At 39.5% G+C, this 13,083-nt stretch overlaps 1 protein-coding gene across 1 annotated transcript in view; it reads right to left on the reverse strand.

Annotated features, from left to right (window-relative positions):
* The window catches only part of abcc6a (ATP-binding cassette, sub-family C (CFTR/MRP), member 6a), a 36,716-nt gene extending 24,185 nt beyond the window's left edge, over window positions 1–12,531 (reverse strand). Inside the window, exons 1-4 of the mRNA XM_047366885.1 lie at window positions 12,159–12,531; window positions 7,312–7,488; window positions 5,915–6,040; window positions 1,164–1,301 (exon numbers count right to left, since the gene is read on the reverse strand). Coding sequence (XP_047222841.1) covers window positions 1,164–1,301; window positions 5,915–6,040; window positions 7,312–7,488; window positions 12,159–12,200 — 483 coding nt within the window. The 5' untranslated portion in view covers window positions 12,201–12,531. The remainder of the gene's footprint in view (window positions 1–1,163; window positions 1,302–5,914; window positions 6,041–7,311; window positions 7,489–12,158) is intronic.
* Window positions 12,532–13,083: the final 552 nt, after the last annotated feature.

Here is a 13,083-nt window from a genome sequence, read left to right on the forward strand (position 1 = left end):
CCATGACAAAATTTGACAAACGTTAGAAGGAAATTAGACCTAGAACTTGGAGGTTAACAATATAGAAGGTGTCGGAGTATGGCCCATATGTTTACGTCTGGGGTTGCACAAAATGAAAACATCTGCATCTAAGCTGTAAAAGGTTTGCATTATGTGTGGATGTATATATTTTCATCTGGCTGCGTTTACAGAGGCGTATGGCCATAAACACAGCGCTAACGTTTCTCTGGTCTGACCCTGGGCTGCCATGTCTCACCAGCATTTATCCCAGGGCCATCATTACCTTCCCCCCTAGCAGTGTGGGAATGTCACACTGAGTACGATAAAACAGAAATATATATCCATTGCGTGTGTTTTTATAGAAATGCAAATGCTACAATCCCATGGCTGTGTGTGTGTGTATATATGTGTGTGTGTGTGCGTGTTAGCACTAACCATTCCATACAACAATGATTGCAATGTCTGACAGGAGACACAAGAAGAAAGGGAGCACTTAAACACTCATAGCCTTGACCAGAATTGGCAGTGTCATCCTCCAACACTTTGTGTTAACTTTAGGTTACCTTGGTTAAAACTCGAGTGAGAAATAGAAACTCCTTGCTGACACAGGGTATATCTCAAGCTGTGCTGCTGGAGTCTTGTGTCTAGACTTTTGGTAAGAATAGACCTGATTAGATATTTCAGTACTTTGTTTTGACACCATGGGTTCACTGAGTTCAAAATGGACACAAAACAGATTCACATTGGGTCATTATTTCCAATTAAAGACGATCATTTTAGCCCCTCTGGTGTTTTTTATTTTAAATTGTTTAATTTAATTATTGAAATAGGCTAATATATTTTACAGTACTTATATTGCCCCAGCTTAGCATAAAACGTTATCTTGCTACAAACTGTACACAGATTTTAATAGAAGTTAGTTAAAATTGAGTCCATTTCAGTCCTATAGTGAATTTTGGATTGAAGAGCTGTCTGTATTAAACTGAAATGTATTTTAATACAGTCGGATTTGGTAGATAAGAAACTAGGAAATGACATACAGTATGTGTAAAAAACATTACCCGAAGAAGCAAAAACACTAGATGATAAATTAATCTTGAATCAATCACCCATCCTCAGTATGAAATAGTGCTGTTATAAGTGCTGTTAGGCTTTCTACCCACCTCATCTATGGCGAGCTGGATCTTTGCTCTCAGAGGTACCAGAGAACAGACAACAGACAAGACCCAGAACAAGAAGAGGAAAACGGAGGACCGACAGCCTCGTATTCTTTCCAATTGGATGATGCATAAAGCCAGGATCTGCAGAAAGACAGAAAAAAAACAGAATCTGATAAATCCACCTAGGGAGTCTGAGAATGGAGGGATAGAAAGAGAGACTCTAAGAGCAAGTAGTTTGCAGCATTATGTTTACATTACCTAGCTGCATTTGTTGCAAATTATTTAATATTGGGCTTAGGTACCATCCTTTCTAAGTTCTACCCTAATCAGCAACCTAACGTATTAGCTGCTAGCATTGCTGTTGATGTTTTAGGTTCAGCAAAAGGAAAATATTTAGATTTATTTTGATCCTAGGTTGTGTATGGTGGTTTTAAAAAAGAACACAGATCTTTGGGATTTCCCTTTCTGCAGGCTGAGACGTGATTTGGTTGACTTTTACGCATGCCTGGTAGGCCACATTTTTCAGTGGTATTATAAAGAATCTTAAAAAAAAACAAGAAATTCTTCAGCTCAATGTTTTGTTCCAAAATAAAAACTGATACAGTTTTTGGACACGGCCGTATGTGTTTTCTCGACAGAGTCATGCATTTTTCTGCAAACAGCTATAATCTGCCCCCCCACTGAGGGGTTAGCTAAGTGAGTTGTCACAGTGTTGTCCCAGAACATCACGGAGTGCGGGAAGAGAGGGTTTTGGTTTTAAAATAAGTAATGTTTTGGTAACATATGGATGAGCCACAGTTCTGTCTTATAATTTTTTTTTTTTAGCAAATCTTTCATCGACAACTTGTAGCTCTTAGAAATGTAACATTGCTATGACGGTAGGCATGGAGATATGAACAGCTTTCATTTTCGTATATATTTGTTGCTTGTTTTTTACTGGCCTTTTTTCCTGCCAGCCAATAAGAGAATGCAAACAGATAGACAAGCACTAAGAGCCAGACCCATAGGGAATTTAGAGTCCAGTCCAACTGAATTGAACATCTCTAAGACGTTCAAGCCAAAGAGATATCTAGAGTTTAGAAATGATGTAAAAATAAAGACGAAATGTTAACGCAAATTAATCTTTAATGTTAATAAAACAAATTGCCAAATTAATTTTTCACAAATACTTTCGGTTTTACAGCAATTTAAACACCCAAGGTCACGTTTAAAGGTCCTTCAAACAAGGGTGACAAAATACAACATAAAACCCCTTTGTTTCTGCAGCAAACCCCGCATGTCTGGTATCATTAGATACTGGACAAAAAATTTCAAAAAATTGGATTTTGTCTTTGTTTAATCACAAATAAATCAGACATAGTACCTTGACCTTTACATTTACTTGCGCACACTCACTTGCACACACACGCATGCTCAAGATAAACATATGCACCCCCTCACACCACCTTCACCGTTCCCGGCATGATGTTGTTTTGTCAACTTGTTGCTTCTTTGTGCTGAGGTTTTTTGCAATCTCAAACTGTATCCTGCTAAGGATAAAGTGTGAAATATGATTTTTTTCCCTCTACTCACCTAATGTGGCCTCTTTTCTCATCTAGCAAGGGCAGCGAATGTGAGTGGGCAGCAAAGCCTCGGAGACCCGTCCCCTCTTGTCTTGTGTCATGATGTATGTTTGGATGGGTTGTACTGGAATTCTAATTTCCCCTCGGGGATCAATAAAGTATCTTTGAATTTAATTGAATTGAATTGACATAGGTACCAACAGTTTGCATTTAGACTTTATAAGTGTGGAGCTATTCTTGATTTTTTTCAGTTATGTAATCCCAGGCGGAAATTGCTTCTAAAACCCTTCGGGCTTAACTGGTTAAGACTTTCAGAAAGCATGATTCCCTATCCAGCCCATCCCTTAATTTTGCACAGGGATTGCAAATTAAAGCCAACCTGCTTTCCACTTGTAGCCTCCTGCTTAGAGTCGCCTGTTGTTGCAGACATAATCTCTGTTTGTTTGTACAATAACAACAAAGGGTGGAGTTAACTCCATCATTAAGGTCTGAAAATGAAACTGCCTTCTAATTAAACGGGAATAGAGCAGTGCTAAGGATAGGAATAAGAGCTTTACGTCATTGTGTTACTGATTTTAGCTGGTGATGTGTCTATTTTATATCTGTAGTAGCCATGATTTAGTCTGTACTTTAAACAAAAAAGAACAACAAAGAAGTTGGTCTGTTTCATCCCTGCATGCAGGAAGCAACATGGTATTTCAAGCAGCGTGAAGAAAACTCTATCTTTTAATAATGGTACATTTGACAAGTAAATTGACAATTGGTGAGATGCGTTTAACAGGATTACATTTAGCTTCCTTCTGTGACTAATTGTATCCTCAAAATAGATTATCTTTTTTGGGGCGCATCCCTCAATACAAGCGACGTCTCAGAGTATTTTGGTCCAAATATATGCTGGTGTTTACTCAGGTGTCTGCAAAAACCACAGGTCAGTAAACCTGTCTGACCTTAAGAGAGGGAGACTGAGCAGGACCTGTATATGTCTGCAGAGAGAGAAAGCTTTGTCAGTGAAGCTCTGCTGCTCTCTGGGTCTGTTTTAGGACTCTATACAGCCATTCAGCATGGTTGTTCTGTTCTGTAACTCTTGCTTCCACTCCTGCGATAGCATAAACAACATTTTAACTTCTCATGCCACCCATGTAAGGCAACACCACTCCTCCCTTATCTTGCCTCTACACACAGGTTAAGTGTAGTTTAGCAACTGCTGGAAGTGAGTAAGATCCATGTTTTGAGAAACATCTGCAAGTAAAACCTTTCTCTGATTGCATACCAGCCCTTATTTCTTATAAATATTGTTGTGTATTCCAGCCAGCCCTCATGCCACCCTGATGCAGGTCACAGAGACTGTAGTGGTTTAATTTACAATGTACAATGGTAGAAGATAAACAACATCAGCTGAGAGTAAATACTTTTTTCAAAGCTCTTCAGAGAGTGGACTGACTGACTGACAATAACTTTCAAAAGCATTCATATACCCTTAACTTTTTCTCATTTTGTCACTTGCAACCACAAACTTTGATGTATTTTACTGATATGTCAAAGTTATACCAACCCAGATTGGTGCATAATTATGAAGCAGAAGAAATGTGATGAACAACTTTTAAAAGTTTTAAAACTTGAAAAGTGTGTCAAATTGATATTCAACCCTATTTACTTTGTTACCCCTTAATAAAGAACAAAAAGCATCATGACAGGGCAGAGTCGATGGAAGACAGATGAAGTTAAACACAGTTAGAGGCTGACCGGTTTAGGTGAGCATATTCCCAGTCAAAGTCCAGACCTATATTCAATTGAGAATCTGAGGTAGCACTTTGAAACCTCTGATTATAATCTAATCAAACTTGAGCTCTTTTGCAAGAATTTTATTCCGCACATGTGAAAAGCTGGTTTAGACAAAGTCTAAAAGATTTGCAGCGGTATTTGCAGGGCAATTTAGTTCTACAAACTGAATGCAAACGAAGGCTGCCCTTTTTATATTTTTTATTACTTGTTTATGAAAACCGTTTCAAAATTATGTTTTGATCTTCCACATTAAATCCCACCAGAATACAATGAAGATTTTGGTTGCAACATGCCAAAATGTTAGTTTTTTGTTAGATTTTAAAACTGTTTTGCAAAGAACTGTAGATTTTAATATCTGACCTGTATGACCTTTCTTCAGATACCAGAGTACATATAATGAATTTTGGGGTAAGGCCAGGAAAGGGTTCATATTTGGAGATAAACTCTTGTTTTTCTTTCTCCTGAGGTGGTGAAATAAAATACATCACACCTTAAATACAGCTCTGGTCAGAACAATGGTGCTCAAAACCTCTTGTCCAACTGTACACCTGTTAGCTATAAAAAGACTGAATCTGTCTGTGTAATTAGGGTCAACACAGACTACAATTGTATATCTTAAACTTTATATTTGGTGGTTTTGTGCTTTATTCAAGACACACCAAACAGTTGGAGGAAAGCATGATAACCACATCATACAGGAAAGCAAGTTCATCTTCATTAAATACAATTAAAGCATAAACTTTATCCGGAAGTTCAGGAGAAAACTTAACTGATGAGCTGCGATTTATGAGAAACTCCACACCTTCTGCTTCAGACTGCTGTCCTGGATCTGAAAATACTGATGCTTTGTTTTTTTTGGGTGCATTTTATCTCATAATATTTATTTTTCCTTGTGACACATGGTCTGTTCCTGACAACGCACTTAAAAGGTTTTGATGCTCTGAGACTTTGCACACAAGCACTTTATGCTGCCCCCCACATCAAAAAGTAACAGATGTTCCAACACTCTGCACTGTGATGATTGATTGTCCAGTATGTGCAGTGTTTACATGTCACTGCTATATTTACATTGTCTGTGACACTATTAGTCCATACGTAGTTAGGCATCTTTGCACCCAAGTGTCTGGCCAACATACCATATTTACTTTATGTGTATTCTTTCATATCTCTGTGCAGTGATGTGAACTGGCAGAAAGCAGATTCAAATATTCCCACAACTTCTCTGTTGCTCAGAGCAATACAGTAAGAGTTTGAAAAGACAAATCAGGCACAACTCTGTAGGTGAAGCTTTTATTCTTTCCCAGTGGCATGGTCAAAATGGAGTCATTTTTATCACTCCTTAAAAAATATTAGGAATTACGACCTAATGTGGACAGTTATAGATGTGTAAAAATGAGCCACAGTTCTCACCACCGTGATGCTGCGTATGATGGGGCTGAGTAGGAAGACCATGTGGTGCTCGATGTCTTGACTCCTCTCCAGCAGGATGTAGAAGAATTCAACAAAACCAAATGAGGCCAACAGGAAACCCAACACCTGAGAAAAAAAATCAAGATTTGAAAAATGTCAGAAAAAATACTCACAGTGGCCAGTAAATTTCTGCTAACATCTGGGACCTTTCTGATAAATTCTGCAACACTTGTTCGGGCTGTGCCCTGCCTCTCGCACATTGACTGCTGAAGATAGGCACCAGGCCTGCAATGATTATCTGGTATAGAAAAATAGAAGTATGGCCAGATATTGCATGCAGGTGAATAAGTGTCAAGATTGCAGCAAGAAAAAGGTTAATTGGCCACTGGTTTTGCCCTTACATGAGAGTGTTTGTGCATGTTTGTTAGTCCTCTGTGTTGGCCTGTGAAGCTGCCAAGGTATTCAGCAGGTATAGAAAATTAATGGTTGGAGATATCCTGTACGGGTTTCAGGGTGGAAAAGCTGCTATCATTATTACATAAAACGATTTTGGGTTTGCTTCCTAGTGAAGGACTTTTGCGTGTTACCCAATCAAGCATGGGTTTTCTCCAGAAACTTTGTCCTTCCTCAAGGTCCAAAAACATGCATGTTAGAGTTACTGCACACCCTAAATAGGAGTGAATATGTGAATGTGGGTTTGTCTCTGTATATCTTGTATAAGCTGGTCATGTGAAGGACTGCAACCTGTCCTGGGTGTACCCCAACACTTGCTGATTAATCTCTGAAGACAAGCGCCAGCCCCAACACTTCCCCACAGCCCTCCAAGGATTAAGCTGGCACAGTAAATTGATGTTTCATGAACAGAAGGGAAATTCTTAGCACTGTTGCATTGCAGCAAGACAGATTCTGGGTTTGCATCTGTAGATTTTGCATGTTCCCCCAGGTTCCTGTTACCTTTAACTGTCCAAAAACATGCATGTAAAGTTAATTGGCCTCAATAAATTGCCCTTTCATAACAATGTGTGCATGGTTGTGCGTCCAGTGTGTATCTGTATTGGCCTGTGAACCTATCCAGAGTTTTATCCCATCCATGAGTCGTTGGCTGCTGGAGATATGCACCAGCTGCCTCTGAACCCCGCATGCAAGTATAGAGACTGAGTAGATTGATGTTTCATGCAATGGCTTTAAGGTGGAACAAACCCCTAGTTGTGATTGTGTGCGTGCAGGGTTGTATTGCCTGTGTGTCTATGTGTTGGTCCTGTGATGGATTGGTGACCTGCCCAGGGTGTTCCCTGACTCTCAACCACTGACTTCTGAAAGTAACCACCGGCCCCTCCAATCCTCCATGACCCTGCAAGGAATACGTGGGCATAAAAACTGGATGGATGGAATCTCACCATCTTGACAGTGCAGAGGCAGGACATCTGAATCCGTCCGCGGTCATGGCAGTAGAGATGAACACAGTAGAAAGGGACCAACAACCACAGGTAGACACAGGGAACCCACACTAGTACAGTGTTCTGGAAACACTGGGTGAGGTCAGGATTAGCTGTGTACCATGTCCGGTTCCAGTCCTGGAAAAATAACAATTGCAGAGAGTTTGGTCAAGCAAAAAAACTGAGATATCTAAAAGTCATGTAGGGTATTACTTTCATAGTTAAATCAACTGAATTTATATTATGCTTTTCTACTCATACCAACCACTCAAAGCACTTTACACTAGAGCCAGTCATCCTTTTGCACTCACATTCATACATGGATATGCAAATCGGTAGGCAACTTGGGGTTAAGTGGCTTGCCCAGGAACACATCAATGTGTCACAGGAGGAAGCAGGAATCGAACCTATAACTTTAAGATTGCAAGACTACCCACTGAACCACAGTTACACAAAGAGCTCCCAAACTCTCTGTGCAAAAGAGCCAAAGTGTAAATTTTCCAGCCTTTAGTGCAGGCTGTCTGCTTTGCAAGCCAATCAAGTGGGAACCAAAAATACATGTGCTGCATCCTGACAATGTTAGCTGGAAAAGGAATCCTTTTAATAGGAAGCTCAGTCAGTTTAGGTAGTATTCTGACATTTCTGACTTCTCGCCCAACAAAGTAGGAAAATCCTGTGTAAAACTGCTGTAAACGATTCAAACAAGGAATTTGGGCCAAAAGATTTCATATTATGCAACAGTGGAAGAACTTGGTTGTGATGTCTATGTTCAAAAAAATATGGTGGGATAAGTGGCTTGTTGTTCTCTTGCTTCTCTTGTTTATCACCTCACTTGCCTAATGAGGGGCAGGGTGACTGCCCTACAGAGTAACCACAGGAAGTGGTTTAAGGCCACGAGCATGGCAGAGGAGTCTGGTCCCACTAGTAGACTCCCAACTAGAATAAAGTGGATCAGCCACAATTGGTGGCAGCTGCAAGATCATTATGTAACAACCATGCTCCCGCAGCCTGGCGAGTGAACCAAGGCAGGTGAGTCAGACTTTGCACAGTTTGTTGTAGCATGTTTGAGGAATTACCAGCAATTGGTACTGTTTGTTGTCTCTGAAACCACAAGGTCCGAAATCATAACTGGTTTACATTTTTGCATCTCTGCCCAAAGGATAACACACATTGAGCACCTTTCTAAAACCGTTTTGCACGTACACGTACGGGATCCTTTCAAGTGATAAATTTAAATGAGTGGGAGGCTAGTTTTGCAGCCACTTCTGACTCCTGCGGTCAATGGCTGGTAGATGTTCAGAGCCTTTTTATGAAAAGTCAAAACTGTCAAACCCCATCCTAGAACTTTCTTCTGCGTTTTGCTCAATCCTCATCCAGCTTCTCACCCTTTTGCTGAAGTGGTTGCTGTAAACTTGTGTAAGCCAGCAGCTGCTGCAAGGTGTCTATTTTTGCCGAACAAACACAGAGATGTGAAAGTGGAGAGCCAAGATGTTTTCTGTGCCACACCAAAAGTGCTGAATGTACATTTTTACAATTTCACAATTTTTTCACCCTCTGAGGCAGATAACTGCCAAAATTCACCAGAATTCCCTGTTTTTACGTTGAAGCTGCTACATAAACAGGTTCATGCAGCTGATGTGAATAGTAATAAAGAGGACTGTCTAATGTTAGTGAGTGTCAATCTTTCTGTCAATTCTCCTTTTAGAATCGCTTGTCCTGTCATATAAATTGCTGTTCAGGTTGAGTAAATTGGAAAAAAAATAAATGTACAATGATTCTACTGGACTGGATGCTTTTAAATTAGCCCACCCTCAACAAATTTGAGCTGTGTGTGTTAGCTCACACATTGCAGAAGGTCAAATCCATTTTCTCTGAGTTCAGTTGCATCTCTTTTGTTGTTTTGTCGTTATCTTTGTAACCCATTGTGACAGAATATTCTTTGGCATCTAAAATAAAATGAATGGCATTCCACTGTGATGCTTCAACAATGAATTTGTAGTCTGTACCTGTTCATATTTGTCATCATCTTAGCTATAGAGGCCTAGCTCGACAGATGGACGAACTGTTGGACATAGTGTTAGCATGAGATATTATGTTGCTTTTCTCTGGAAAAGCTTATAAAACATATTTATGGAGGTATTTAATTAATTAATCAACACCTAAAATACAATGTGAGGTGTTGATACTGTTACGCCTTTGATGAGAAAGACCAGGGCAATTTGTGTGCCATCAAGTTATATTGAATGTTTATATCACCATGTTGTACAAATGATTTCAGCAGGGTTTACATACCTAGCTGTGTTTTTTTCAGGTAAACAATCATCATAGAGCTAAATTACATTTCTGCAAAACCTTATACTCAACTTCTATAAGTCAATATTAATAGGCCTACGTGTAAAATTCTTAAAGTTACGATTAGAGAGACCCCTGCAATTGACTGTTTTACATGGCCATGTTGGATGGAAGGTGGCCGCACCCGTTGGAACAGTGTTAGCATGTTTAATTGCGTTGTTTTTCTTGCTCAAAAATCCATATGGGGCTCAAAGATCATTCTTGGGAGCTTTCTAGCTATATTTAGCATCTAGAAGGCAATGTGAACTGTCGATAAATGAAAACGAATATTATGTTTTTGATAGAAAAGACCCTTTCAATTTCCCGTGTGGTAATGCCAGATTGAATATTTACACCGCCAAGCTGGACGGCAGCTTGCAGTAAAACAGCCTGCAGTAGCATTAGAGCACATACCTTATTGTAGAATTTATCTATCAAAAATCAATATGGGACGAGAAGATACTTCTGGAGAGCTTTTAAAATACTTTCCACACTTAGAAGGCAATGTTAGATATCAATACAATGAAATGTATTTATAGTGGGCAAGACCCTAAAATCTCTGCTAATAAAGTTCTTCAAGGACAAACACTGAGGATTGGCCTGATTTCACCCACCCAGACCTCAGCAGCTGATCAATTTATAAAATCTTGTACTATCATGGGAAGGAACTCAAAAGCGATGTCCTTCAGACTAATAATTTGCAGACAACAGGTTAAATGTTGCTGTTTGAAAGGTTATGATCAAGAGTTGATTGCGTTGCTAGCAATCACACTAGGCTTAGCCAGCCAAGCATCCGCAAGTAGGTGCAATATTAGATCAGTACTGAAATGTGTGGCCAAAATGAGTAATGTATTCTCTACTCGGCTTCTTTCATTTATAAAACTATAGTTTCACAATTGATTAAATCCATCTGTAACAGTGAAAAAGCTGAATACCAACAGAATTGAAATAAGGTAACGTGAGCGCCATCACTTCAGCCAACATTGGCAAACTGGTATGTCACAGATGAACCTGGAGAAAATGAAATCCACAAATCCTAGAGTAACAGCTTGGCTCTCAGTGCTCCCTTTGGATCATTGTGGGTTGTTGCGCAGGAAACTATGGAATCCAGATTTGGTGGTTTAGTGGAAAATTAAGTTTTTAGCCAATGAAGTAACTGCAAAGTACATTTTGACCTCCACCACTTTGCAGGTAAACATGAATCAATCGAAGCTATGATGCAAACTGCAAAGTCTTTATAAAACAGATAATTGTAATGTTGCTTATTTTCTAGGAATCATGATTGAATGGTGGAGACTAACCTCTCACTCTGTTTTTGGAGATTGCTAATGTTTTTTTTTTTTTTTGCTCATGTGTGCTGCATGATTTGTAACAGACTGATTTGAATGTCAATGAACATCGTTTGAGGCTTGTTTACCTATTGCAAACAGTTCTTTAAGCTTGGTCCATTTGTGAAGTCTATTAGCAAGAAACATTGTGTGAGAGCATTTTAAAAGTATGTCAAAGGTTGATCCAATTGATTCAGTTCATGACTCAAGGTAATGTGCAGCAAGCACAAAAAAAAACTTTTTACACGACCTAGTACACTGTCGCAGATGTAACACAAGTGTATTTTTGAAGTTTTATGGAAAAGTAGGTTGCACATGATGAAACACAGTTTACTTTTACTTTCTTAACACAGCATGATGACCATTGTTTTGAGGTTTTGCTGAAGCAGAAACAAGAGCATTAGCCATAATGAGATCCAGAAACAAAAAAGAGGAGAAGAGAGAGGGTGGGGGGTGACATGCTGGGAATGAATGCTTTCACTTCCAGTCTTGCGGCAATTATGTTATGTTTGCGCTAAGATCCAGAACATGGAATTTTGCTAGTACATGAAGCATTTTTGGAAAGAAAAACCCTTTTAAACCCCAACAGCTCAGGCTGTTTGATGTAATTCCCACTACTCAGCATCTCAGTCAGGCAACTCTCAAAGCAGAGTGATGGGTAACACAACGCTGAGATAGATTAAAGCTAAGCTGCCTTGTTCTCATATGCACTTGATGCAAAACGAGAAGGTCAGGGAATGCTTTGGTGCTTTTCTTTCTATAGAGATGGCCTCTGCAAAATCTTGTTTTGAAATCCTTGCAACCCTTTACTAGATGTTGTAATGATGCTTAATGGCATTTTGTGAAGCCTTTCTAGTAAGCAGACAACCAAATAATCACAAAATGTATGCTGTAGATGCTAAAGGAGTATTTACATTTTAATTTAAATGTAAAGGACTAAACATGATTAGAAAAATAAACAATTATTTTAATCTAAACCGTTTTTTTCTCATCATTCAGCCTCTGGAGCAAAAAATACCTAATATTTTCAGTAAGTAAGTAAAAACTTCTAACAGAGCTGCATATGGTTTAAGTCTAAGAGTTTGAGCCAAGAAAAACACCCAGTGAAGAAATGTGTTTCCAGGGTAAGGGAACACATCACTAACTCACCCACAGAGGGTCCAGGCCACTCAGTCTGCAAAAGGCATCCATCCACCCGCTGGTTCCTTCCTCCACCGGTGCTCTGCTTGTCGGGATCGATCAGGCCTCCTCCACACTTAGGAAACTTTCCACACACTCTGTCTCTCTCTCTGCACCAACACCAGTGGGTCAATATGTGTGAGTGTGTCTGATATGGGTTAACTCTGTCTCTTATTGCTCTCTTCTCAAATGGAAGTACTTTGAATACTAAACCTCTGTGTTTCTTATTGAGTGCTTTAGCTTTCCTTTAATAAAACATCTTCTCTCTGAACGAAGCACTTTTCTCCCTTACAACCTGACTGTAACTGTTGCTGCCCTGAGATCTGGTGTCTTTCTGACTCCCAGTCAGCCTGGCTGCCGTTTATGAGTTAGCCTCCTTGCCTGGTGGGTGGAAATATTTCTCTCTCTCTCTTACTTGCTCACTCGCTTACTCACACCCCTCTTTTCTCTCCCACATTTGCTGGATTTTGATCAAAACACCACTTCCTTCAATGGGATGACAGTCCCACACCCAGACACACTCCTCCCATTTTCACTCTCTGCCCCCTCACCTCCTTTCTCGCTCCTTCTCTTGCCCACTTTCCCCACATCCCAAACAGCCCAGTTGTCTGGCCACAAAGTGTCTGGTTGAACACAGAAATACCTTTTAAACTGAGACGAGACACACTCCAATAAACACCATGCTTATAGGATTTACTCTGTATATAAATCCAACATAATAGCAAGTATAATAGTTGTCCTTTACGTTACAACATAAAACTTCATTTAATTTTGTTGAGAATTTATGCAATAGACCAACTCTATGTGACACATAGTTATGAAGTGTATTCAGTCCCCTTTTACTCTGAAATCCAGTGCAAAACATTGTCTTCAGGAGTCAACTAATGCGTAAAAA

Source organism: Girardinichthys multiradiatus, chromosome 5, assembly GCF_021462225.1.
Source record: "Girardinichthys multiradiatus isolate DD_20200921_A chromosome 5, DD_fGirMul_XY1, whole genome shotgun sequence".
In the NCBI taxonomy this organism is placed as follows: domain Eukaryota; kingdom Metazoa; phylum Chordata; class Actinopteri; order Cyprinodontiformes; family Goodeidae; genus Girardinichthys; species Girardinichthys multiradiatus.